Below are 27,798 nucleotides of genomic sequence, written 5' to 3'. Positions count from 1 at the left end.
AGGTGATTACTTTATTGTATGTCTCGTACCATGTCTGTTGGTTTTGCTGTTCTTTCTACATCTCTTTGCAGGTGATGAGGCAGACTGAAAATGTTTTATCATTATCTCCTTACTATTTCCTCTTTCTTTAATCTTTTCTCCTTTTTTTCCTGTTTTTCCTCTTCTGTTCTACTAACATTGCAGTTTCCATAATATCTGTAAAACTCCCTGCATAATTGTAATAATGCAATTTATATGCATTAAACAAGCAGAACACTATGGCGATAGCCCTTCTGCTCTACTTGTGAAAGTAAAATCTGTTGGCTCTTTTTGGCATCAAAACAATTATTCTTATTACCACATTGCCAGACAGGACACACTGTAAAAAAAATGATAACAAAAAGCTTTAGTTCAATGTAAGTCATAATTTGAATCTAGTCAATACAAATTGAGATTAGACCTTTATCAAGGAGCAGATAGTGCTTCATAAGATAAAAATGTGAAGAGTAAATTAAAGAACTAGCAACATGATAACCTTTATTCCATGGTTCATAATGATAAATGCATAAAACAAAAAAAGGATTTTAGCGGGCATCTTTCTAAAACTATTTTTGCCAGGAGCTAACATATTTTAACATTTTTGATTGAACTAATAACAAAACTTATATTGCAAACACAAGTTCAACCCATTGCAAGTATTCATAGCAAGTATCTCTATATTTCTGGAGGAGTTAACATGAGGCTTTCAAACTGTGGATATTTTTAGCTTCAGAACTTGAAGCTACAGCAGCAGCATCATTTGGGCCGTTTTGATGCCAGTGATACTGAAATCGGAATCAGCTTTACCTGAAACCAGCAGCTTAATAGAAAAAAAAGTATATAGTACCTTCTGATAGCGTCCAACTTAACGAAAACTTCAAAACAACATAGAAAATGAATAAAACAATAATTGATCAATGGGAGTGATCCAAACACTAATTTTAATCCTTTTGTAAATATTTGGACTACACAGAGAAAAGGGGTTATATGTTAGGAACAGAACAATGCTTATGATGTTATCAAAACGAGGGTTGTATGTATGTATTTGAGTATTTAAAACCTTAGCCAATAAATAATAATAAAGAAAGAAAATGTACAAAAACATAAAAAGTGTTCCCAACATTTCTTTTCAGTAAACCATTCCAGTTGTTTGTTGTGTGATCATATCATCCTAAAAAGAAATATTCATCTATTGAAAGCCCCTCCATCAGCTGACATTAATGCCCATAATAATCATAAGTAAACCTCTGACCATTACGGTATCTAATCTGTAGTGAATTGCAGTTTTTGCATAGAAAGCCACAATAAGTTTAAAGATAAAACTAATATCTGTTAGATATATGAATAAAGAGCTGTTCAAAGGGCAACTTTGCTTACCATGGGCCCCAGCCAAGTAGTTGATGGTGCTTAGGCATTCATGACAACCATTATGTGCCTAGGTGTAGTTCAAAATACAGAATATATGCATTTTCAATTACAAACTGCACTAAAAATAAAAACAAGCTGTAAGCTTCCTTCTGAGTGGTGTTACATAAAACTGCAAAGCATAATCTTCTTTAATTGACCATAAAGCATTTTTTTTACTGAACTAAAACAAAATCCTTAAGGTTCCTTCAAATTTCAGACATTTAAGACATTATGGTGTTTGGGGAAAAAATCTCCTTATGTTTTAAGAAACTGAAAAACAAGGAACACTAGTATGTTGCTGAAGCTTAAATATCTATAACATAGACATGAGAAATCATGAAAGGATTAGCTGATATGTTAATAGTTTAAGTTTTTATAGTTCCCCGGGAGGGGCACCCTCTAGTACCCCCTCTAAGGACTCCAAAAAGGGTGGGTAATCTGAACTGTTGTTCGGCCCGTAAGCACACACAAAAGTCAGAACCCGTCCCCCCACCCGTAGGCGGAGGGAGGCTACCCTCTCGTTCACCGGGGTAAACCCCAACGTAAAGGCGCCGAGATGGGGGGCAACAAGTATGCCCACTCCTGCCCGGCGCCTCTCACCGTGGGCAACTCCAGAGTGGAAGTATGTCCAGCCCCTCTCAAGGAGACTGGTTCCAGAACCAGTACCATGCGTTGAGGTGAGACCGACTATTTGTAGCCGGAACCTCTCAGCCTCACACACTAGCTCCAGCTCTTTCCCCAGAAGCGAGGTGACTTTCCACGTCCCAAGAGCCAGCTTCTGCAGCCGAGGATCGGACCGCCAAGGCCCCCTCCCCCAGCCGCCACCCAACACACATTGCACCCGACCCCTATGGCCCCTCTCACGGGTGGTGGGCCCATGTAAGGGGGGACCCATGTTTCCTCTTCGGGCTGAGCCCGGCCGGGCCCCATGGGTAAAAGCCCGGCCACCAGGCGCTCGCCATCGTGCCCCTCCTCCAGGCCTGGCTCCAGAGTGGGGCCCCGGTGACCCGCGTCCGGGCGAGGGAACACTGGATCCAAATATTGTACTCATCATAAGGGTCTTTGGGCTGGATTGGCAGACTGGGGTGGTGGTCCCCCTATTCAAAAAGGGGGACCGGAGGGTGTGCTCCAATTACAGGGGAGTCACACTCTTAAGCCTCCCCGGCAAGGTCTATTCGGGGGTGCTGGAGAGGAGGGTCCGTCGGATAGTCGAACCTCGGATTCAGGAAGAGCAGTGTGGTTTCCGTCCTGGTCGTGGAACGCTGGACCAGCTCTACACCCTCAGCAGGGTCCTGGAGGGTGCATGGGAGTTCGCCCAACCAGTCTACATGTGCTTTGTGGACTTGGAGAAGGCGTTCGACCGTGTCCCTCGGGGGGCCCTGTGGGGGGTTCTCCGGCAGTAAGTAGGGCTCGTTTCCAGTGAGAGTTGGACTCCGCCAGGGCTGCCCTTTGTCACCGATTCTGTTCATTACCTTCATGGACAGAATTTCTAGGCGCAGCCAAGGTGTTGAGGGGATCCGTTTTGGTGGGCTTAGGATAGGCGGATTGGTGCAGCGTCTGCCGTGAAGCGGGCGCTGTACCGATCCGTCGTGGTGAAGAGAGAGCTGAGTCAAAAAGCGAAGCTCTCGATTTTCCGGTTGATCTACATTCCTACCCTCATCTATGGTCATGAACTCTGGGTCATGACCGAAAGAACGAGATCGCGGATACAAGCGGCCGAAATGGGTTTCCTCCGTAGGGTGGCTGGGCTCTCCCTTAGAGATAGGGTGAGAAGTTCGGTCATCTGGGAGGGACTCGGAGTAGAGCCGCTGCTCCTCCACGTCGAGAGGAGCCAGTTGAGGTGGCTTGGGCATCTGTTTAGGATGCCTCCTGGACGCCTCCCTGGTGAGGTGTTCCGGGCACATCCCACCGGGGGGAGGCCCCGGGGAAGACCCAGGACATGCTGGAGAGACTATGTTTCTCGGCTGGCCTGGGAACGCCTTGGGGTTCCTCCTGAAGAGCTGGAAGAAGTGGCTGGGGAGAGGGAAGTCTGGGCCTCCCTTCTTAAGCTGCTGCCCCCGCGACCCGACCCCAGATAAGCGGTGGAAGATGGATGGATGGATGGAAGCTAGATGCCAAAAAAGCAAAGAAAACTTTCAAATAACTTTTACATGTGTTTTGACAATTATGCATCATTGAAATGTTGTATGTCATTGAGTACCTTAGTCCTAGTAAGCGAGCCTCAGGCTTTAACATTTTAGGTCAAAGAAATAGAAGAAAGTGTGAAAAGTCAAACATTTTGCCATAAAATGTCATTCTAGATTTTAAAAGATTGTGTTGCACGGCACAATATTGGTGCCAAGATATCAACCCTTTGATGGTTTTTGTTTTTTTTATGTAATTTGCTGTGGAAAAAAAAAAAACTGGTCTGGAATGTTTCTTGCCCTAAAAAGGAAGGAGACGAGAGAAAATCCTTATTAATTTATAACCATGTAAAACAAACAGTGTTTCTTTCTAAAAGCTTCAAAAATACTCATGCACAGCAAGCCTTCAATGAAAAAAAGCCCTTGGATTTCCAATCCCCCAATACGAAGTTACTCATCAAAAAACACACCTAATCACAAACAAAAACCTTTTTACTGGTCCCTAATTCTCTGGGAAGTTGTAAAATTGAAGAAAATTAAAGTACTGTTTTCCTCAGATTAGTTCATTTCCAACCAAACATACTGCTCTATGGGAACTCTCATCCATCATTGTGAGATAAATAACAGTTTCAGAGGTGGCAACAATAAGCCTGTGCTCTCTGATGCAGAGGATGATGGCCCTTGTCATGTTTTTCCCCACTAGTAAGAAATTGAGGTGCCATTAGCTGAACAATGCTCTCCAGCCTGCCAGGCTCATGGCCCTCTCCTTTGCATAATCTCATCAATGTGAAGCCTCTCGCATGACATTAGTCTACCACTTTGTCAAAGAGAGGGATATTTTATCTTAATCTGCCCACGTTGTTGAGAGACCTCACTTCCCATGTTTCATAATAGGGATTATCACATATGTTAAAAGCAGTGCAGAGAGAAATACAAGGCTGCTGCTGTCCAGATGGTCCAGAGCTGTTTCTGGCTATGTCAGTGAACAGGATTTAGAGTATAAGTGATGCTTTTCTTCTATCTCGACTATCTTTTCAAGCTATCATACTTCACAAAAGCTAAAAGACACCATGGAACGATTCTGATATATACAAAGTAAATGTCGGGTATTTTAAGTAATAGATAAAGTATAAAAAAAATTCCCTGGCATTAGGCTAATACAACTAATGACACTAAGTGTTAAGGACCACAGTAAAGAAAAGTAGAGACAGGAAAAGAAAAAAAATAACTCAAGCTTAATTTTTACTAAAATTAAGTTAGCAGCCATGGAAATTCACTTTGGTCCTAATGCTGTGTGCATAGGTGCACTTATAGCAATCCTGTTAACACAATCACCAGCTAGAGCCTTTAGCTCTTAGTTGTTTAAGAGGCAACCAAAAAGGTAGCTTCAAATACATCGCAGATTGGTGAACAAATCATCTTCAGAGGTAGAGACTATCTATGGTTTATCTATGAATTAACCTTTTTTTCATCACGTCTAACTTAGGTGTATTTTTAATGTATTTAAATGCATCAAGCCTATTAACTCCCACCATTTTGTAAAATATCTTCTATATTTTAGTTATTTTATTGTCTTATTGAACTTTATTTTAATTTGTTGTATTGTATTACAATCTTATTTTTCTCTCTTCTGTAAATGGTTACACTGCAAGAAAAGCATTTTCTGCAAGGGATTAATAAAGTAATTCTGATTGTGACTCCTGTAGATTCTCTCCTAGTTGTGTGCGGACCTGTTTATGTGCGTTCACGCAATCTTTTGTCACCATAGGGTGGAACCAACAAAGGAAAGTAAACTGCCTGTCATTTATTAGTTTTTAGGAAATCATGCCTCTTGAGACGGTACTGTTTGTTTCCTATCCTATGGTTATTGTTTCTGGTTTTTGATGCAAAGCATTCCTACTGACTTAAAGCATTTTTAAGTCTAAGAAAAGCGGCATAAAGTGGTTGTGATTGGGGGTCAAAGTAGAATTTTACGAGCCCTCCCTGCAAGGCCTCTACTCCCTCCTAAGGGGTCGTAACCCCTAGTGTACACCTTTCCCAAATTTAACCTTTAAACACTCTGAGTTGTTCATCAAACATTTCATTTTTTGCATACATGAGGCCTCCGGTGATCAAATTGTAAATGCTACTGTGTGTGAATGCATTTCAATGCTAATCCATAGAAAGGAAAGAAAAAAGAAAAGAAAAGATCAATGCATTGTCTACCATATCACTATATGGGGAAATATCTAATAACTAATCAGTCTTAATCTTACTAAAACTTATAAAAATTCAGGACCAGATACTCCAAATAGGGATGCATGCATACTAAGCATTAAGTGTCTCCACACTAAGAATTAAAAACTACCTAAAAACATTGGGGGCAGCTGACTTTCCCAACAAAAATTAATTTGTTGTAAAGCAGAGGGTCAGCAAATTATGTAATATAACTGCTGTGGAATAAATAGAGGGCATTAAAGGTCCTCTAAAATATATAATCCATCACACATACTGACACAAATATAAAAACTACACAATGTGCATAAGGTTCAGGCTGAAATACCACATTAGAGTTACTGCCTGCAGTTACTCTGGTGAAGAAAAACATGCATTAATCAAGAAAATGCAATAAAAAATGCAAAACAAAAACAGATTGGGAAAATTTCTTCCAATAGTACCCTTAAAGCCATCTTCTTCATTCATCATACCCGCCCCTAATAAAACTGCAAACGTTATTATCACCAGATGAATAGAAAGAGGCTGGCTGAGATCAATCAGTTCTCCACGACAACATGCAAGCTGTCACTCATAACTCTCACTAATTAAATGATGTTAGAGATATTGCTCATTTAATCCAACGTGGAAACACCTGTTTTCTGTGTTTGCATTAGAGTATATTACTGTACTGACAAACAGGAAACAATGTGAGATGAAATCTTATTATGAGCTTTTGGAGGGAAGCTAGAAGGTTGCCTGCTATGTTCTAAAGAAATACCAAGGACCAGTATGTACCAAAAATACATTTTTAACTTTCTTCTCAGGGATCTGGGGCAGTTTATTGTTTTTAATTCTATATACATATATATAAAGAAAAATGATATTGCCAGCAATGAAACCGGAAAAGAACAAATAAGGAACATGAAACCTTTAAGGAGCTCACAACCACAAAATGTACACATATAAAACATACCTTGTTTGTGAATAAAAATGTAAAAGTATAAGGGAATATATATATATATATATATATATATATATATATATATATATATATATATATATATATATATAAACAAAAAGGTTTTCCATTATATATATATAATATATATTTGCCTAAAAATGATGTGTTTTTGGTGTTATTGTGGTTGTGATACTATCACTGTCCATTATAGGGCACTGCTTTTTATCCTTTTATTCGCAAGAGATGCCACAGTGAAGGGAGGTATGCTAAAGCAGAAATATGAATCCATTGTGAGTCCGGTCAGGGATTATTTCCACTGTTTAATGGTGAGGATGCATAATGACCTTTCCGTGGTTCTATTTATAAATATAAATACTCCAAATGTTATACCCTTAATTTATACTAGGGCTGCAACTAACGATTATTTTAAAAATCGATGAATCGGACGATAATTTTTTTGATTAATCGATGAATCGGACAAAAAATATTTTTTATATTAACCTCTTTATTCAAAAATAAACATTTAGACAGAACAAACAAGCACATAAGTACAGGTTGCTCATTAACTGTACTGGTGCAATATGAAAAATAAATGTTTGTGTTAAAACTACTCAAAACTTACATTAGAAATGTAGCTGTACATCCACAAAATATAGGGTACTTTGTTTCATAAAGCGCAAAAAAAGACATTTTTGTTTTTAAAAGCCCCTACGGGGGTTCAAACAATAGGTCCCCCCATTTCAACAAATGAGTTTTTTTAGACCAGAAGAGTTCTGCCTTTTAAGACAGGAAAGTATAGCAGTTAAAGTTGCTACTTGAGAAAATACTGAACCATAGAGATAAAAATAGCCCTGTGATTCAAATTATAAATTGTATTTGGAATAAAAATGAAAGAACTAGGGGTGGTAAAAAACACATCCTCCAAAGACAGATATTTACATGGGAATGTGGCATATAATTAATTGACATATTACTGATCTTGCTGGATTTTATTCTGCTTTACTTCCATAAATTGCAGGATCTTCTTTACTTTATCTTTGCCAGAAGATTTAAACTTTAAAAGTCTTGCCCTCATAATTTGCAAGTTAATTTATTTATAAAGTAAATGTAAACGCTGCTTAAGCTAATTCAAATGAAATTAAAAGTAAAATAAGTAGCCAACCTTATCACTGTCTGTAACCTACTAACACGGTAAGGAAAGCATCAGATAAGCTACCTGAGAAAATAACGTAACGTTTCCCCACTTTAAAACCAAACAAACATGGTGGTTCCGTGCCATGTTCATTTCTTTTGAAAAAAGTTGCATGTTATCACTTTTTTCACTTTACAAAGCGCAGGCTATTTTAATTATTGTGATCAATTTGCGCCGTCAATCCCGGGGGAAGCGCGCTTCATTTGCAGTCTGGACGCTGAGGCTCTGACTGCAGCTGAGAGGGACTTCTGCGGGGAAACGCGGTTGGGATGGGGGAGGCGCCCCACGGCAGAGTAGGAACGATACATGCTTTCACGTAAGAGTCTCCAAAAGCCGCCAGTGACACCAAAAAAAGTCGCCAGATTTGTCGGTAGTCGCCTTTTTGAAAAATAGTCGCTGGAGGGGTCTGAAAAGTCGCTGAGTAGGCAACACTGCACCTGCGGCGCTGACTCGCTCTGCCATATTTTTTTTTCTTCCTCTTTCAGTCAAGAGGCAGTGATGAAGGCGCGGCGGATGACGCAATAATCGCGCGACACAACTAATCGATGAGGAAATTCGTTGCCAACGCTTTTAAAAGTCGATTTTTATCGATTTTATCGATTCGTTGTTGCAGCCCTAATTTATACCCTAAATAATGCCCACTATTCTGCTTCACCATGCATCAAGGAGCAGCGTAACTATCTCTGCTGTGCTCCACATGAAAGAATGTGGGTATTACGCAAAAATTTGTAACATGATTAAAGAAGACATATTGGCAACAGGCATGGTAGATTGGGAAAGCTTTTGATTTAATGCACCTCATGGAGTCGAGTTTTAACATTTCCCTGAGAGCAAACAGAATAACCTTTTCAAAAGCCATAAGTACACTCACTCCCTCCAGATTGTTGGATTACAGTAAAAACAGAAAGCCATATCACAGTTAACATCCATTTAACTAAAACAGGGTTGCAAATAATGTGTCTTTGAATGATAGTATCTCTGTGCATTGGAAACCTTAAGTATTTCACATATTTCATTCATCTTTTTCAATAACTTAATAGGTTCCAGTTTTGTTAAAACCTTTAAGTTCCATATTGTATTACTGTAGAACACATTTGTTGTTTATTCAGTCAATATCTATTACAGTTGGCAAAATAAATAATTAAAATATTATGATGTGCGTTTTTTTTCTTAACAAAGCTTGATGAAAAAAACAAACAAACTAGTCCCTCGTACAAAGATCATCTTGAAACGAGAAAAAATATGTTTTTTTATAAATTAGTCATTAGTTGATCAAAAAGATCCAAACCATTTTTTTCTGATGTTCCAATCACTTCCATGCCCACCAGTGTATAAAATTAAGCACCTAGTTATGCAGACTGTTTTGACATTTGCGAAAACAATGGATAACTCCCCTTAAATTCCAGTGTGGAACTGTGACAGGAGGACACCTGTGCAACAAATCCAACGGTTAAAATTTCCTAAATATTCCACAGTCAACTGTTCATTGCATAATAAGAAAATGAAAATTTTGGGGGCCGACATCAACTCAGCAACAAAGCGGTATGCTATGTAAACTGACAGGGCTGGATCAGAGGATGCTGAACCTAATAGTGCGAAGAGGTTGCCAACTTTCTGCAGGGTCAGTCATTAGACATCTCAAACTTCTTGTGGCCTTCAGATAAGTGTAAGAACAGTGACCAGTGAGGTTCGTAGAATGGCTTTCCATGTAGGAGCAGCTGCATCCAAGTTGCAGATGCGTAAAGCATGCAGCCACTGCCCTCCAGAGAAGTGGGATGCATTTTCTGGAGTGTCGTATCACACTTTTCCATCTGAAGCTCTGAAAGATGAGTATGGGTTTGGTGGTTGTCAAGAGAATGATGCTGTCTAACTGCAATGTGACACGTGTAAAGTTTGATGGAGGGATGGGATTATGGTGTGAGATTGTTTTTCAGGAGCTGGACTTGTTGAAAAAACAATGAAATCGTGGAAGAAATGCTTCAGCAAACCAAAACATTTTGAACATTTCCATGCACCCAACTTTGTGGTTACAGTTTAGAAGTGGCCCCTTCCTCTTAAAAAATTACTTTGCACAAGGGCACAAAGCAAGGTCCATAAATGCATGAATGGCAGAGTCAAATGTGGATTTAAGTCCTGAGGAGTGGCGGCTGGCCTATAGAGGGCGCTAGGGCGCCCTCCCACCCACCCAATGATCCTAATTAAGACATAAAAAAAAAAAATATATATATAATTTTTTTAAATTTAATTTTAACTTAACATTTAAAATATTTCGAAAAATATTAATATGTATTTTTTAGATGTCCAAGATACATATTAAATCTTGAATGACTAGTAAAGCGTCATTAACTATACATATTTATTCTTTAATGACTACAAAAGCATCATTCCAGTTTTAGTCAAATTGGTGACTTATTTCTGCCCTAGGGCGCAAAAATCTTTGCCCAATGACTCTTGTTAAAAGTTGGACATGTGCAGTAACTCCTCTGTAATGCAAAGGTATAGGAGAGCTGACATGCAGTGTATTTGCTCACCACTTCCCGCCACAGCACAGACTTTTTTCTTTTCCAGGACCTGGTTTAGCAAGAAGGATTGGCTATCAGCATATAGCGAGGCTAACACTTTAAACCTGCTTTCCCTGCCTCCTTTTTCAAACGTCAGGATCAGAGCCAGCTTGGATAAAGAGGGGTAGGACTGATTTAAAGCACTTTTTAGAAAATGCAAAACAATCTGGGATTCATGTGGAAAATGATATAATACAGTGTACTTTTTCTAGATGTTTATTAATTGCATAGTTGCTCTTAAATAAACACATTCTCAGAAAGTTTTTATATATTAAAACAATATAAAGCTGACTAATAGCTTCTCCATTACTAAACTGGTACATTATGTTTTTAGGTTTATGACACAATGTTGGACCATGCAAAACATAAAGTCTCAGAAGGTCAAGATATACGAACAAAAGTAAATATATGTATAAAATTATGTTTTGTGTTTATAATGTTTTATGTTGTTGGCATTCTAATATATATATAAACTGGTTTGATATCTTAGTACATGTTTGATTGGTTTTCAGTATACATCTATTTTGAATTTATAGGCCCCCTGGAGAAAATTCCACCAGCCGCCAGTAGTCCTGAGAGTCCTGACCTCAACCCAATAGAACACCTCTTGGATGAGATTAGAGCAAGAATGTGTGTGTGTATATATGTATATGTATATATCTATATATAGATCTATACATATATATCTATAAATATATATATATATATATATATATATATATATATATATATATATATATATATATATATATATATATATATATATATATATAGCTTTAAAGCTTCAATCGCTGATGTATTTTTATTGAGCTTGGCTGACACAACAAACGTATCAAGACTGAACTTTGTTCCCATTCTTCTTTGCTGATTGAATGATAGCTGTGTAGCGCTTGTTTTTAAAGCTTTCCACAGATTATGTGTGTTAGCTATATCTTTCTTTTTTCTGGACTTCCACTCTAGCATTTTAACACGATTTTAACTGAACTGCTCTGTTGAATGTATGCTGTAACCTGTATGACTGTAACCTCCAAACTCCAGCCAGTCTTTGTGTATTTTGCTCCAGAGGTGAGGGCAAATGGGATTTTTTTTTCTTTATTTCTTTTTGTTCTTATTCCTAAAAGACAAAATTTTCAGAGCACAGATCTAGTTGTCCTGATAACAGATTCTCTCACAAGAGTTGTGGATCTCTGCAGCTCCTCCAAAGTTAACACAGACTTCTGACAAGCCAGCCAGTTTAAGTGGACAGCAATGACAATGTAGCTTTTTATCGATGCCGTCCCTTGCTAATGCTGGATGATACATAATGTTCTCCTCTCTTAGCTGCAAAACTGCTAAATGTATACTACAATTGCTCATGGAATTTATATCCTGGTTAAATACAACATTTTTATGAAACAATATGGCTTCCTGCTGTTACAGTATTTGTTATTGTTTTCTTTTAGGCTTAGTTATGCTCAATTTGTGATTTAACTTAGCGGTGGTCTGTATATTTACCATAATGGCATCATGTGATCAGGAGTATGTCACTGCAAACATTGTACAGCAAACAAATGCAAGCAAATATAGAGAAAACTAAAGTAATGGAGGCAAATGAGCGAGGTACTCTCAGGGTACATGCAAAGAAAAAAGTGTGCACATAAAAATGACTGATTCCAAGAGGGATAAAACTGGAGTTTTGCTGGGAAAGCAGTTTAGCTACTTCACTAGAGCTGTAGCTAAAGCTCAAGGAGCATTCTGATTTTACTATAAAATTATTAAACATGTATTTGCTAATAGTATTACTAGTGTTAGCAATGCTTTTAACCCCGACCCTCCGAACTGTCAGTCTTCCACAAGGCATTACTGCACAATCAAAACTTATTTAGTAGCTCCCTTGGTGGCCAAGATCTCTGGTATTTCAGCTGTACAGTCAGTAGATGGTGTCACGTCTGTTTATGTCAGCTCATCTCGCCCGATGCCGAGGTTCTATCTAGGCTCAAAAGGACGATCAAAACACTACCAGAACTGACGCTTAGAATATAGGGCTTGGTTTTATCATAATAAACTGAATTTGAGTCTTTTGGTATGGCCATAAAATGTGATTATGTACCTTTTAAGATTCCAGTTATGATGTACCATATTGTGTGTGTTGTGTAAGGGGCATGAATACTTTTGCACATAATAGAATTTCTATTTAAACTTTTTCTCTGCATCATATAAACAAATTGAATTGTTGTATGAAGTAAAAATACAAAGAAACCTTGGAACAGTACAGACTTTACAACTAGACCACATTGGAAACTATGCGGAAAGGAACTTTTTTCTTAAGTTTTGAACCTTATTTTTGTAGTTTTCATTTACCATCAGACATGCTTTATCACATCTCCCCAACATGTGAACAGAAGATTTGTGCTCCTGCACATATGTTTTTTTTCTCCTTTCTTTATAGGATAGCCATTATCTAACTGATATAAATTATGGCTTCTTCAATGTACATGTTGACTTGAACTTTGAACACTATGACTGCGATGACATTGTCCCCCAGGTCTCCAGCTGGAAATCTCATTGCAAGGCTGAATGAATATATATCACAGCGGGAGGATTATGATTAAACTTTTTGATGACAGTGTGCTCTGTTTTGTTTTCCTTGGAAAGGAAATGTGATATTTTAGAATCCTTTTACAGTGCCTTTATATAGGCACATTAGTTACTGTGTCAATAAACAAAGGGACAGGAGAGATCTAATTAAAATACAGTAGGGTATTTTTGGAACAAGTTAGAGTTGTGAAATAGATTCTTATGATATGCACACCATAGATAAAATTCAAAAATCTACCTTAAATTTTTTTCAGTTGAAATTCTATCTTCTTCGTGTCCTTAAGATTTTCTATTGCTTAGATTTTCTGATTCATGATGGTACCACTGGTTTATAATCACTGTCTAATGCTTGTTGCTTTTATATTATTAAATCAGCTGAAACGCTTTCAGTTTAATCAGACTGGAGGATTGTCTGCTTTTAAATAGATCTGCAACAGACATAAAGAGAAGGAAAAGAAAGGAAAAGATGTTGCATCCAATTAAAAAAACAAAAAAAATAATTTTTCAGTCAGAGAGATCATGTCCTACAGGTTTATACCAGCTTTAACGTTTTGGAAATGCCCAACCGATCTTACTGTGTGATTAGCTGGTTATTATAGTAAATGCTTTTAGATCTATCAAATGACTGCAGAAGAAAATGCTATAGCAAATTGCATATTTATGATGGTGTTTTTATTAATGAGGGCTGTAAAACATCCACTGCAAATATTTGGTTCATACTTGAAAAGAAGACGTAGATATAGAGGTTTTAGATGGTTTATATTATAAAAATGCCTTATGACTTATTTTAAGTGCCAGACTTTGCATTTTTTTTTTCCAGTTTTTCCTAATCCCAATTTGACAATTTTTTTCAAGTGAAAATACATTGCAGCATGGATTAATAATTTCACCTATTCTTAGTGCGTTTTTTCCTCAGATTTAGCGCTTTAACCTTTTTTTAGACTCCTTTTTTTGCAGTGTGAAAGCCATCACTGCAATGCAAAAACAGATCTGAGAAAAGAAATGTTGGTGCCATTAAACTTATTATTGGATAAAAATCACAGATGCAAAAAAACAATATAGAAAAACAATATATCTTTAATAGATAGATCCAACAAGACGTGAGCAGGTAAAAGTTTTTTTTTTTATGTATTTGTTTTTGTGTGCTAGGGCTTTTTTTTTAAGTGCTGGAACATGTTACAGGGACACATTTAATGATGTGACATTGTAAAGATAAGAAGCAAAAGCAGTTGTTCTTATGAAGTGTACAAATGTTAAATTCAAGCTAGAGTAAACAGCCTTGTTACTAAAAGTAACAGGTATGTTACTAATAAAAATAACAGGTATGTTCTTCTTCCCTAGTTTTAAAATTTAAATTAAAGAAAAAGCTGTTCTGGCCTCCATTAGCCTCTGTACTGAAAACATACCATTAAATAATTTTTTACAATATACATTGACAGAAGGGATTGTAATGGATTGGTTCTTCGAATCAGTTTAATCGTTTACTTTTACAGTTAATTTCACAAATTATCTAGAAATGAAAGTGTGCACACTTCAGCTTTAAGTGTGTTAAAGGTATAGTGGAGGAAGTTCTTTTTCCCACTGGATCATCAAAATAAGTGGTCCTCCTAATTGTCAGTCGTTCTGGTGGTATGTTTATGTAAGGCCGTCCTAAGTGCTCGTCCCCATTTTCAATTAAATGTGGTGAGTCTGACATAGTAGAAAAATTGCAAATCTTCTCTTGAAAAGTAAGCTTCTAACAGCAACTTTTAAACAGAGCGTGCACGAGGAGAAATGGGCTGACGCTCTCACATGCGTTTAATAGACGTTCCCTCTCTGGAGCGGGTACAGGGTTGTACATGAGAGAGGGTGGGTCTTTTCAAAAATCCGCAGAAATCCTCCACTATACATTTAAAATAGGATTACAGCTAACAGTTAACCCCTAATCCTTCTAGATCAGGTGGTCAAAGTGGGGGTCAGGAACCCCCGGTGGGTTTGACTAGACAATTTTTAAGTATTTTAGGCATTTTTAATTTTTTTGTACTAATAACAGATAATGTATGCAGATATTGCAGTGTAACTGAAGGGGGTGTGATAAAACATTTATTTGAAGAAATGACCCAATTTGAGAGTTAAACAGCAAAACCTAGAATAATTACAATTCATCAATTTAAAGTATAGTCTAGTTCATTTTATATATTTAATTTAGTGCAGTTGGGTTTTCTTTGCTCAACCTTTGAGAAAGTCGGAAGAGAGATTAGAGGGTGATGGGGCAAAAAACTTGAAAGAGAACTCAGCAAGAAATGTTTGGTGCATTCATCACCCATGTCTTAAGATCACTTCATTCTATTTGCTATCTACTAGTAATGTTCAGTCTGATTTTTATAAATTTATTGTTTTATCTTTAATTTAATTATTAATTTTTATTAATTAATTTATTATTTTTGAGATCTATAAAGGGCTAAATATATCAGGAAATTAATAAATATATCATGGAATACATAAATGTAACATTAATTAATTATGATTTCCAATATATGATTCCAATATTAAATATACCATAACATTTTAAAATGTAATTAAATGTTATTTTAAAATACATTTATTTAAAAATCAATACAATAAATTCACTTTATATGCATAAATATTATAGAGTAAAGTAAATACATGTAGTTTTAGTGAGTATTCAGTCTCTTGCATTGTACTAGAGTCTGCAACCTTAGCTATGTGGCTCACTTAGTAGAATAAACATTGCTCTATTACCCTATTTTTCTATTTCTCTTTTTTATTGCAATAAAAAAATAAAAAATAAATTTGGCCTAGAACCACCACTTGGTCCTACAGCAATATGCACATTTGGGTGTAATAATTAGTCATGTGTTTTTTACTCTCCATAACTGACATAGATGTCGCTTTAAAATGTTGTAAATCTAAGTCCACTTTCATTTGCCACGCAGTTTATCAGGTTTACGCAATGTAAACCAGAAAAAAGAGAAATGCATACTTTTCTTTAAAGCCTTTTTCCATTTTGGTCCTGAAGGCAAACTGATCATGTGGAAACTGCAACTTATTTGTAGCTCAAAAAGGCAGCATACAGTCTGATTCAGTAGAGTGAAAAGTGTGGAGAGTATTCACACAGGATGAGTCTTAGCTTGTACTATATCTAGCGGTCTACAATGTTGTTTGAGCCTCTGTTTATCACATCTCTTCAGGCAGTTTGTCAATTTCCCAAAGCTGAGACCCCTGAATGGATCTTTGACCAAATATATACAAACAAGCATAGTATGTACTCTGTGATGTTTAAATAAGATTATTCAGTTTTTTTTAGAAGCGAGGGGATAAATCATGCATTCCTTTCCAGCGCTATCATCAGCATCATTCAATAACGTGCTTTCACAAAATCTTAGCTGCCCTTTAATTCCTAACGCATCGTTTGAAGTAGAAAGAATTGAGCCTCGGGGGATATTAGCACCACCTAAGTCAATCATCAGATTTTCTTTCTTCATTATATCCAGATTTCACGTTATGTTCACAAGACACAGTGCTGGAATTTGAAATGTCCCTTTCACCATCATATTTCAATACGATAAGGCAAACGGTTGAACGGGGAATGTTCGTGCAAGAATGACACTATGGGCAACCCTATGCTTTAAACCCAGAAATGATTCATTAACATTTTTAAAGGAATCTTGATTTATTTTGTTTTTACACACATGTTTTACAAATCCCAGAAGTGTTTCTAAAGAATTTAGAGTCAGTTTATAGTAATTCAGGTCAGGTTGTCCAAATAGTCTCAATCTTAGGTTTTCTTGATGGCAAAAAATGGGCAGTAATAGGGACACAACAAATGTAATGTAAATTTTGTTTCGTGTCGGAAACGCTGCTGACCATGCTGAGGCTAACTGGTATTTGTAGGAGAAGTGATACCATAGTGCAGGCATATTAGAGCAGAAACATGGATCAGTACAAAGTTCAGTCCAGGATTATTTATACTCTTTAATCTTGACAAAGATACAGAATGAAGTTAATGTGTTTCTGTTTGTAAATATAAACTCTCAAAAAACTCCTTAATTATCACCAAAATGGCACTATTTGAAAGCCGTCCTAGCAGCATGAAGTCTCTCTCAGTGCTGAAAGCTGGATTACGCTAAAAATAAGGAGCTACGTCACAATTACCATCAACTTCATTGAAAGTGGCAAAACTACTCCAGCAGTATGTCAGAGTAACATAACCTGTCTTTAAATGTTAGATCATCCATGTAGACTGGAAATCGGGTGTTTTATATATTTTATTAAGTAACCAAGGTTCCTGTTTTGTGTTTTCGGTTTATTTAGCCAGTATTTAATACAGCTGACACAATAAATTGTTAAAATAAAAAGCAGCCTACTATGTTTTTCTAATTCAAAATATTTTAAAAGATATATAGCACTTCATGTTATGTAGAGATGCTGATACAAGAGAAAACAGGTTTTAAAATAATTATCCACTGTAATTTGCTTATCCTCATGGAGCTGGAGTTGAAGATTGCACCGAACAGCTGCTTCATTTAGACAATGCAGAAAGCACTGTGAGGATCATGTTCTTTGGTTTCCAATTGCATTCAACGCGATTCAGCCTGACTTACTTTGTGAGAAACTCCAGAAGACTCAGGTGAACGCATCACCAATTGACTGGATCAAAGACTACCTGATAAACAGTTTGTGTGACTGAATTTCAACTGTCTAATCAAGTAGTCAGCAGCACAGGAGCATTACAGTGGACAGTACTCTCACCATTCCTTTTTACACTTTACACCTCTGACTTCTCACTCAGATGACCTTGTAGTCCTTGTTTGTACTCACCTGCTTGTTTATTCAAAAATAAGGAAGCAGGTGAGTACAGGGAGCTGGTGAACTGTTTTGTGGCATGGTGTGGAAACAACCATCTGATCCTGAATGTGAACAAAACAAGGGAGATGAAAGTAGATTTCAGAAGAAACAGGCACAAGTTGAATCCTATTAAAACCATGGGATAAGAAGTGAGCGTGGTGTAACACCAATGTATAAATACGCTGTCAGAGCTAATTATTTAAAAATGCTGTACAAGCTAATAAAGAAGGCTGGCTCTATAGGAATTCATCTGAAAAGGAGACTATTTCAACAAGAAGAAAGTAAAGAACATTATGCACAACAGTGAGCATCATCTTCAGAAGATTTTTAAATAACAACAGAGTGTCTTCAATCGGAGGTTTCTCCAGATCCTGTGCAAGATTGACCGCTACAGAAGCCTACAGCTATTAAAACCTACAAGTGGTTAAAAAAATGAGTTACTACAGCATTTCCTTTCCCTTTGGGAGTAATAAAGTATGTTTGAATTGAATCTGAATTTTAAAAATAAAACAGCCCTTATTAGCAAACCACCAACAGCAACAAACTTACTAAAAAAATCAATATGCTATGAACAAATGTACTGATGGTGAGAAAAACAAAATGGTACAACCGGAAATAATTTTCCAACGCTAAAACATGTATCTATAACAACAAAAGTTTGCTGTTTCTATAATGCTTACAGGAAAGAATCACCTGAGGAAAAAGAACAAAGAAGGGTGAGTGAAAAAACGGGGTCAGGTAAAGTTTTTAAAAAAATTTATATGTTTTGCTTGAGTAATAAATTATCCTGCCTAATGAGCAAACAGTGTGAGTAAAAAGTCTTGTTCTCGGTTTGAAAAAAAAATCATTAACAGGCATCTATACATCAATGTTTGTTTGTCATAGGGCTGGGCGATATAGAAAAAAAGCTTATCGATAAAAAAAAATGCATATTGATCGATATCGATAATTATTGAAAAGATTTGAAACCATATTTTATGTGCAGCTCTGCCTGGACTTTTTATAATATTGCTAAATGATTTAATTTTAATAAAAAACACAAACACAGACTTCGAATTAAATCTTTATTTAACCAACTTTTTTAACCATAACAGAATTGTTTTAAAGAAAAATAACTTAAGAGACCTGAGTTATGTTATTAAATACTGACAAAGAATAAACTAAAGCGACCAAAATAAATATAACAAATAAATAAATGCCCCCCCACCGCCGCCGCCGCCCCCATTTCCTGCTTTAACCTGAGTTATTACTTTGAAGTTTCTGGGCCCTCAGCATTTTTATCTCAATTGTTAGAACTACGTGGGAAACTGCCCAGAACTGAAAATATATATATATTTTCCGAAGATTCCTCGGAGGAGAGCCGCGTCGGGGCCTACACAGCTCGTACTCCTGCGGCTGTGAGCGGCTGAGATGATAAAAAAAAGTTGGTTTCGTTATCAGACTGGTTTTCACTGGTTCCCGACACATTTTCCAGATGACTGTGGTTTGTTTTTGGTCCGACTTGCCATGACCGAAATACTGCCAGACTGCCGAACTACAAAAACCTTTCTTTGAAACAATTTCCTCCGCCTCTTCTTGCTGCATCTTCATGTGCTCTGTGTTGTGGTTTGAGAGGGCGGCGCTTGGTGACGGCATGCCTGGGTCCGCGATTGTGATTGGTTGGGAGGAAGCAGTGACTAGCATAAACCTACATGCTAGGCTACAATGAGAAGGAAGGAAAACTGCGTTTCTTTTTTATCGAACTTTTATCGACCCTCTTTTTTTCTATTGCGCCACACGTCTATCGATCGATATATATCGTTATTGAATTATCGCCCAGCCCTAGTTTGTCATCCCTAAAGATTCTGGGAAACAGGTCACCATCATCTTTAACCATCAAATGAAAGGCAATTCCTAATCCTTTCAGTCTATTAAACATCACAGAAAAGCTTAAGGAGTTCACAGCTCTTTCTAAACTCACAGTGACTATTAGACCAACACCCCTTTTATTTGCTTCAAAACAAAGGTGAATTAAGATCAAATATTTTGATTGAGAAACTATGAGCTACACTTTAATGTTCCACAGTAATCATGTTTGAGAATTGTTTCTACAGTCATTACATCAGGGGAAAATTAAAAACATACAGGTATGGGAAAAAAGTATTTGAGTATTGGTATATTTTGGTATATTTTAGGATGTTTTTAGAACAAGAAATGGTATGGAAGTGGTATATTCCTTCTTTCCAAGGCTATATAAATATATGACAATTTATAATTAGGCATTTAAACTAGAACATGGTGGAATGACAACTCAACTGCTTGCATGTGTAGAACTTCTCCTATAATCACTTGGAGTGGAAGCATGGGCCAACCATAGATATATGATATGGTACCAACAAGATCCGCACACTGGACTTGCCCACAAGTACTCCAGCAACCGAGTGCAGCAATGGAGCAGGGGAGTTCTACGCGTGTAGGCAGATGAGAGGAGTTCTCGCGCTCTTGCACTGATTGTCATTTGCGCTTGCCTGGGTTATCGTTCCGCAGATGCAGGTTGATAATTATGCCAGAGTTTACCACCATAAGATAGGCCAAGAAGATAATTTTGGCATACAACACAATCTTGTGACTGAGTTTGTAAGGCCAATGGAGAGATTCTCGACCAAAAAAATTATCTAGCTTATGTTTGTATATTAATCCATTCTCATTGCCAGCTTTGTTTCTTTTATTTTTTACTTAAACACAATGTTGTTTGATCTTTTACACACTGGATTAATCTGAATACATTCAATTGGGAAACACACTTAAGCCAAGAAAGAAGTGTGGTTGCCAAAGTGCAATTCAAATAGTTCTGGAAGTAAGGACATGCCAGAGCAGTTAGCATAGGGTCCCCCTGCATCCCTCGGTGTAGCTAGTAGCCATATGGTTGCCTAATAACTTTTACATGACAGACATTCTAGACACAGCCTACCACACTTTTTAGAGTAATGTACTCAAACCAAGCCAAATAACATATACCAGAGGCTATACCAATCTGCTCCTAAGAGTCATTGGTGCTGGTGAAAGAGAGTGAGTATTAAATCAAATCAAAGTTTGTACAGTAGTGCCTCATCTCCACAGCGACCAGTTGGCTTAATTTGCTATGACTTGGAATTATCAGGCATTAATAGGTTAAGGCTTGTAACCAGCCTTTCATGTACGGCTATTTGCTAATTTGCCAACTGCTCTACAATAATGTCTCCTCCTCTCTTTGTTCGAGTAGATAAGAGGCTATGGTAAGTAATGAATATAACTGAGTGAAACATGGTTGTTAAACAGAGCTAATAGGAATAGCAGATCCCTTCTTGCATTCAAAAACACCAAGATTTAAATGAGCCCTTTCGCCACACTTGCTGCAGTATGTGTTTAATTGGCTGGAAAAATTCTTCAAACTGTTCTTTTTCTCATAAAGATCGATTGCGATAAACTGAAGGAGAGTCAAACACAATTTTTTTGAGGTCATGAATACTGCAGGCCTTTGTTAGACTTCCTGTTAACTGACCACACCAAAAGTACCAAAAAGATATTGGAACTCCTGAAAAACCATGAATTTAATCAGCTGCTGTTCTTTAACCCTTAAAAGGGTCTAACCTGTCATATAAAACTGACAGTAACCCTGATGTAGCAGCATGAGGCTACAACTCTGAAGGCAACGCAGACAATGAGCATAGGACATATATAAAAAAGGATATATAAAAAAGGTACAATGGTACTTAAAATCTGGATAAAAATTTTTGGTGAATATTTTTTCCAGTAAAAAATAATAAACAATGCATATAAATATATACTTATTTGATCAAAAACCCACATTACACAGTAAGAATAAAGGCCACTTTTCAGTTTTCATTAAAATCTGTCAGATTTTTTCATGCTTTTTTAAATTTGTATCAAAATAACCGAGGCCTGAAACTCTGGCACAGTCCTTTGGGTGCTAGATATCATCATGTAGGCAGAAGGCTCTGGGGTGTAGAAGGATGCTTAGCTATAATAAACTGATAATTGTCTACATTCTAAAATTAAAGTGAAAAGTATCCTTGAAATCAAGCTGTTATCTCCACAAAACATAGAATACAAGACTTTCAAAGAAACCAAAGTTAGACTCCACTTTAAAAGATAAAAGACAGACTTTGCTTCCAGTTGGAAGGTTGATACACAATTAAGTTGCATAGATGGAGTTAACCAGACACAGACTGACAAACACAGGGAATAAATGCCACATGAGTAATGAGAACTATCTGAGATGCAGCTCTGAGAGATGAACACTTCTTTAACGTGACCTCTTTTATTGTGGTTTCATAACAAGAGAACAATAGTAATTGCCGGAGTGCCGAGGTCATTTATTGGCTTCAGACCGGGCTCCAAGATCATAAATCATCTTTGATATTTACTGAGAAAATTAACCAGGAATGTGGAAGGAGTATGACTAGCAGAGTGCAAGAGTACAGCTAAAACACTAGATATTGGAACCCTCGGCCCAAACACTATCTTCCTGTGCTGTTTCCTGCTGTTATTCTAATCTCATCAGCAAGCTGACTAATTCATTCACATATGATTAGCAGTATATGTAATTCAGACGCAGAAGTGTTGTTGATATTGCGCCCACCTTCTGTGTTTCTGGAAAAGTGTGATTTAATAAATGTAATGATGCAGTGCTCCATGTCTCTCCTTTTGTGTCCCTCATGGCCTTTTGATCTGCACATAAGAAGCAAACACTTTTCTTTCCTGCAGGGCAGTATAAAATTGTGTTTTCTTAAGAGGTTCTGATGTTATGTGTTGGTTCTCAGCATGCCAGGGCGACAAGTATAAAGAGGAGTAAAGTGAGCCTACATTGCATGAGCACTAGATCTGATGACCTACTGCTTCGGAGGCGGACTCCTCTTTCAGGCCATTTGTGCTTTTAAATAACTCCTTTGCAAAATCTTCCAATGTCTTAACCTGTTTAAGGTGTGGTTTAAAATAAAAACAGAATTTAGTTGTGAAAATTAGTGTAACAGCTTGCATCTATAACACAGCAACGATAATATTTAACCAAAAACACGTAACAAAATTAGTAAAAGATAATTAAACATAAGTTTGGAAGATAGAATTAGTTATCATTACTTGTATCATCTTATCTGACAAACAAGTCTTTTAAAATTGTGATTAATAATATATAGTATCTATATTTACATGGTGTGACACAGGGTTCCCTACTTGCCCCCTACTTTTCCCACTTACATAGTACCACTGAGTTAGTATAACATGACGTCTTTTCAATGTTACAAAGATGATCCTCAGATATACCTGCCTTTAAAACCAGATAACGGTTACATTTAATACTTCCTACCCAATAGTATGTTTGCAGAAGAAAAGTGATAAACCAAAACGTGATGGTGTTATATAAACAAAAGACTAAATATTAGCGATTTCCCAAGATAATTTCAACATTTCTATAATGATACTGATGTTGTACCTGCAAGTGCTGGCTAACACCAATATTGACCAGTTACAATATCAAAACAGATCCTGAAAATTGTAGGAGTTCTCATGGGTATGTTAGTTTTTTGTTTTGTTTTTTTTCAAATAAGAATAACAAAACGTTGATGTCAACTTCTCACATACAATAGAACCAGCAGAGACAACTATATGAACAGCTGTGCTAACGCCATCTCTAAGAGATTTTCCTTTATTAACAAAAAGGAGATACATGTTTCAAAAATAATGAGGCATCAAACAAATGTTGTAGGTGGATTTAAAACAGAACGTATTAAATGAGCCTGAGGGCAGTGATTGCTTTTAATTATATCAGATACAAAATGGATGTCAGCTTCTATAGCAGATCCCTGTTTCTTACACAGAGCAGAGAAACCTGTACTCTGTCTTTCATCCAATGTTGTAAAGCCCTTTGGCTTTGTCTCCTGAGCTCAAATGTGGCATTACTGTGTAATTTGATCGATTACAATAAAGTTCATGAGTTTTTAAAAAGCGCAATACAAATACATTGTATTATTATTTATATTATCATGAAATCATACAATGCAAGAGAGTTCATAATAAAAGTAAAGAATGAATTCAGACTGCACTTCATATTCCCGTTAATAGCTATAAATGAAACTGTCAAAAACAATTCTAAATATATCTGTATTTATATTTAGTTTTAGAAGTACTCATCAGAGAATCACAAACCCATAAAAGGAACAAAAGTATTCACTGGTAATAGAGATGAAGATTCATGCTGCTGAGCAAAAATTCAAACAAGATGCAGAAATAATCTGAGACTTTACAGTCTGAGCTACTTAAAAATACCAAGTTTCACAATTATATTTTTGTGCTTTTTTTTAAATTTTATAATTTTTTTTAAGAAATCGACTGTGCATGTCAGACACAAAAAGAGAAAGGGATTATACAAGCATGGCTACATGCACCTTATTGAATTTATTTACATTAGACCAGTGAAAAACAATCAGCAATGATTCATTTTATCATAATTTATAATTCCAGCATGTCATTAACCTTTTCTAATAATTTCTGTTTACTTCTTTCTATCTCACAGCTCCGTTAAAAGACGCGTTGCCTTTGTAAGCCTATCACACACCCCTACCAAAAAAAAAGAAGAAAAAAAATAGAGATAAAACAAACCCAGTACAGCAGGCGTCGGGAAAAAAGCGCCCCCTAGTGGTCTTATGTGGAGGCCTAGACGTGCTCCTGGACAGATGCAGGCATTCCCCATGTCAGAGGTGTTCATATACTCTAAATACTTGAGCTTAAATTGATACACAATTTTTGCATATTTCTCTCTCTGTATATCTCTGTGTATATATATATATATAAAACCCAGATTAAAGGTCTCTGTTCAAGCTGTAGCCCTCTCACAACTCAATATTTTCTAAACTCATTAGGACTCATAAAAAAAGAGCTGCTTATAACACCCAGATACTGGGATGCCCACCCAGTCCTAAGACTTCAAACCCTTCTCCTTCTACCCTTTCTGCATGCACACCATCACGTACACTGCTCTGGTTGATACTACATCCACATTAACACGGCTTACGTTATTTTAATGTTAAAATCTCATTAAGAGATTTTGAACACAAACAGCGCAAAAAAAAAAAAAAAAAATGTGCGTACGGATTGCATGCCACTATGAAAGTTAACCTCAGATGCCTTCTAGTGCGCTTTTTTGACTATATTACTCTAACAGTGTTGAGGCCGTCATGTTTCCCATTAGAGCAGGGGACGCAGTGAAATTTACGCAGTTAGGCTCTTGAGAAGCTTTAAAGAGTTGAAAACAAGACGCAGATAAAACGTTTTTTTTTATGGGGGGAGGGGGGGTTATATGCATTATAAAATATATTTATCTTTCAAAATCATTTTGAAATAACAGTACAAGTTAGAAAATGTTGAAGTCAGGCTCAAAGATTAAAGTGTCACTGCTTGGCCCGGCTGTCAACCTAAGATGGCCTTGGCGAACTCATCCAACCCCTGCTTACAGAAGCGAAGGGGCAGCGTGAAAGAAAGGATCCACATTGTTTCAAACCTTTGCATCATTGTGTTTTACCTGCGGGGTTAGGGGGATTGCATAATCTATATGCAGGCAAATACAAATCAATGGCACTGCGCGTTTTGGGAGCAGAATAGCTACTTGTCAGTGGCGATCCGGGACGCACAATGAACCGATCGACAAATCTAACATAATCAATGATAAATCTGCAGAGAAATGCTTTTCTTTTCTTTTCCTTTCTTTCTTTCTTTCTTTCTTTCTTTCTTTCTTTCTTTCTTTCTTTCTTTCTTTCTTTCTTTCTTTCTTTCTTTCTTTCTTTCTTTCTTTCTTTCTTTCTTTCTTACTTTATTTCTTTCTTTCTTTCTTTCTTTTTTTAGATAAACGTGGTGAAAATAAAAAAAGGTGGGTTTGCCTCAATACTTCCACATGGCAGCCAAGTAGCCTTAATTAGACTATTTCTAAAGTCAATCAAGAAGGTTTAATGCTTTCCTCGACTTTATGATCACTCAGAGTTAACCAGCTTGCTCTGATATCAGTGATCTGTTAGAAAAAGTGCTGAAGTTAAGAGTCAGTAGGAGCAGCAGAAAGGCGTCCCGCTCTATCCGCAGCTCTGACAGCTTATTTCCTCATAACCCCCCAAAACAACCAACCCTGGAATAAAACTGGCACTTACTTTTGACTTCTTCATATGGAATGGCAGGAGTAAATCCGGTGTGTGCGAAAGCCTATTTTATTTTACTTCTACGGTGAGGGAAGGGGTTTTCATCATCCTTTATGCACATATCCAATGCCTAAGTCCACGGTATCCAAGCAGAGGATAATATATATATATATATATCAGAGGAGAGTGGCAGCGAGGAAAACGGTCAAGAAATCTAATCTAATTCAATCGTTGCACTCTGTTTCAGTCAGAAGCATTCACAGCCTGTTCTCTCTTGGCTACGGCATAGATCCAGACACTGAGCGGAGCAGCGCGCAACAGCGGGGAAGAGGGAGGGAGTTAAGTCTTTATGATGCGTAAAATGCAACCAAAGAGCCGCCCTCTGACGAGCTGCTTTCACATCAATCTCACTGCTGCGAGTGTAAACAGATGGCAGAGGGAGGAACAGGTTGCTCACGGTTCCTGAAGTCTGGATTTTACAGGTGGGGATGAGAAAGGCCAGATTGAAGCGCTGCTTTCCAAAGAACCGGAGGTGGTATAAGCCAGATGACCACTTTATTGTTCATGAATGATTCAGTATGAGTCAAACTGTCATTTAGGATTTTATATCAATAATAAAATGCATCAACATTGTTACTCATTTAACCAAATGGGAGCCGCATGTCTTATTAACGGCTTTTATGAGTAGTTAGATAACCTTTTGGTAATGCTTATACAGGCTCAGAAATTCAGTCTAGAAGCTAGGCCTATAAATATAAAATTTTGTCATTTTAAATTTTCTCCTCCAAACAGGTTAAGCAAAACAAGGGCGGCAAGCATACCCATGGTAAATTTAGTGGAAGGAAGAAGTGATTTATGTGTAAGAATAGAGCTCTGTGTGCATGTGCACCCTGTGGTAAACTGGTCCCAGTCTGACCCTTTGGCTCTGATGCAACAGGAAGCTGTAGATCTTCATACAGGTAAATCAGGCAGACGTTCCTCGCCCCTCTGGCCACCCCTCTGGCTGTGACCCTGAATTCAATACTTTCACATGAAGAAAAATATAGTGGTCTTGGGGCCAGATTGACACACAGATGAGGATCAGCGTAACACTTTGAGAGATAAACCTCTCTTTGGAGAACAGTCTGATAGTGATGAGAAACAAAGATGACTTCATTTACACACTGACCCCTGAAAATGATACCACAGGATGGTCTGCCCCCTTCCTGCGACTGTTGCATCTGCAGAGATGATCTTTTTCTAGGTCAGAATAAAAGGAAAGCTGGAAAGCCAAAGTTATTTGGAGTGAGATAGCATTAAGGAGGCTCCATGGTAGTGCAGTTTTTCGCTCTTTTCCCATGCAGCAAGAAGGTTCTTGGTTAAAGACCCGGTCTGGGGTCTTTCTACATGCATGGGTTCACTCCAACAGTCCAAAAACATGACTGTTTTTCAAATTGTCCTTAGGTGTGAGTGTCCATGAATGTGTGGTTGTAACAATTCGGGAGAAGACAGATGGATAAGCATCTAGGAAAAACAGTGAAGCATAAAAAAAGGCAAACATTTTTTTTTTTCAAATAGAAATTTTGCCAATTCTTACATACATTTACTTTATATACTATAAAACTATTTATATTTACTGTCTATAGTTAGAAAAAACTTTAGAATCCTTTTAATTTTCTACCTGGTTTCAGGGATTTATTTCTCCCCATTATTTAAGAACATGATTGATTTAATTAGATTAGTTTTTGTGCAATTTAAATAATTATATATATATTTT

The 27,798-nt window shown here is 37.1% G+C and overlaps 1 protein-coding gene across 1 annotated transcript in view; it reads right to left on the bottom strand.

Annotated features, from left to right (window-relative positions):
• The window catches only part of kitlga (kit ligand a), a 50,966-nt gene extending 24,583 nt beyond the window's left edge, over positions 1 to 26,383 (bottom strand). The window contains exon 1 of the mRNA XM_038286936.1: positions 26,055 to 26,383. Within this exon, the coding sequence (XP_038142864.1) occupies positions 26,055 to 26,069 (15 nt within the window). The 5' untranslated portion in view covers positions 26,070 to 26,383. The remainder of the gene's footprint in view (positions 1 to 26,054) is intronic.
• Between the last annotated feature and the right edge of the window lie 1,415 nt (positions 26,384 to 27,798).

This window comes from Cyprinodon tularosa, unplaced genomic scaffold (genome assembly GCF_016077235.1).
Source record: "Cyprinodon tularosa strain WSP-4 unplaced genomic scaffold, ASM1607723v1 ctg232, whole genome shotgun sequence".
In the NCBI taxonomy this organism is placed as follows: Eukaryota; Metazoa; Chordata; class Actinopteri; order Cyprinodontiformes; family Cyprinodontidae; genus Cyprinodon; species Cyprinodon tularosa.
Note: the sequence above shows the minus strand (reverse complement) of the source record. Positions and strands in the feature narration are given on the sequence as shown.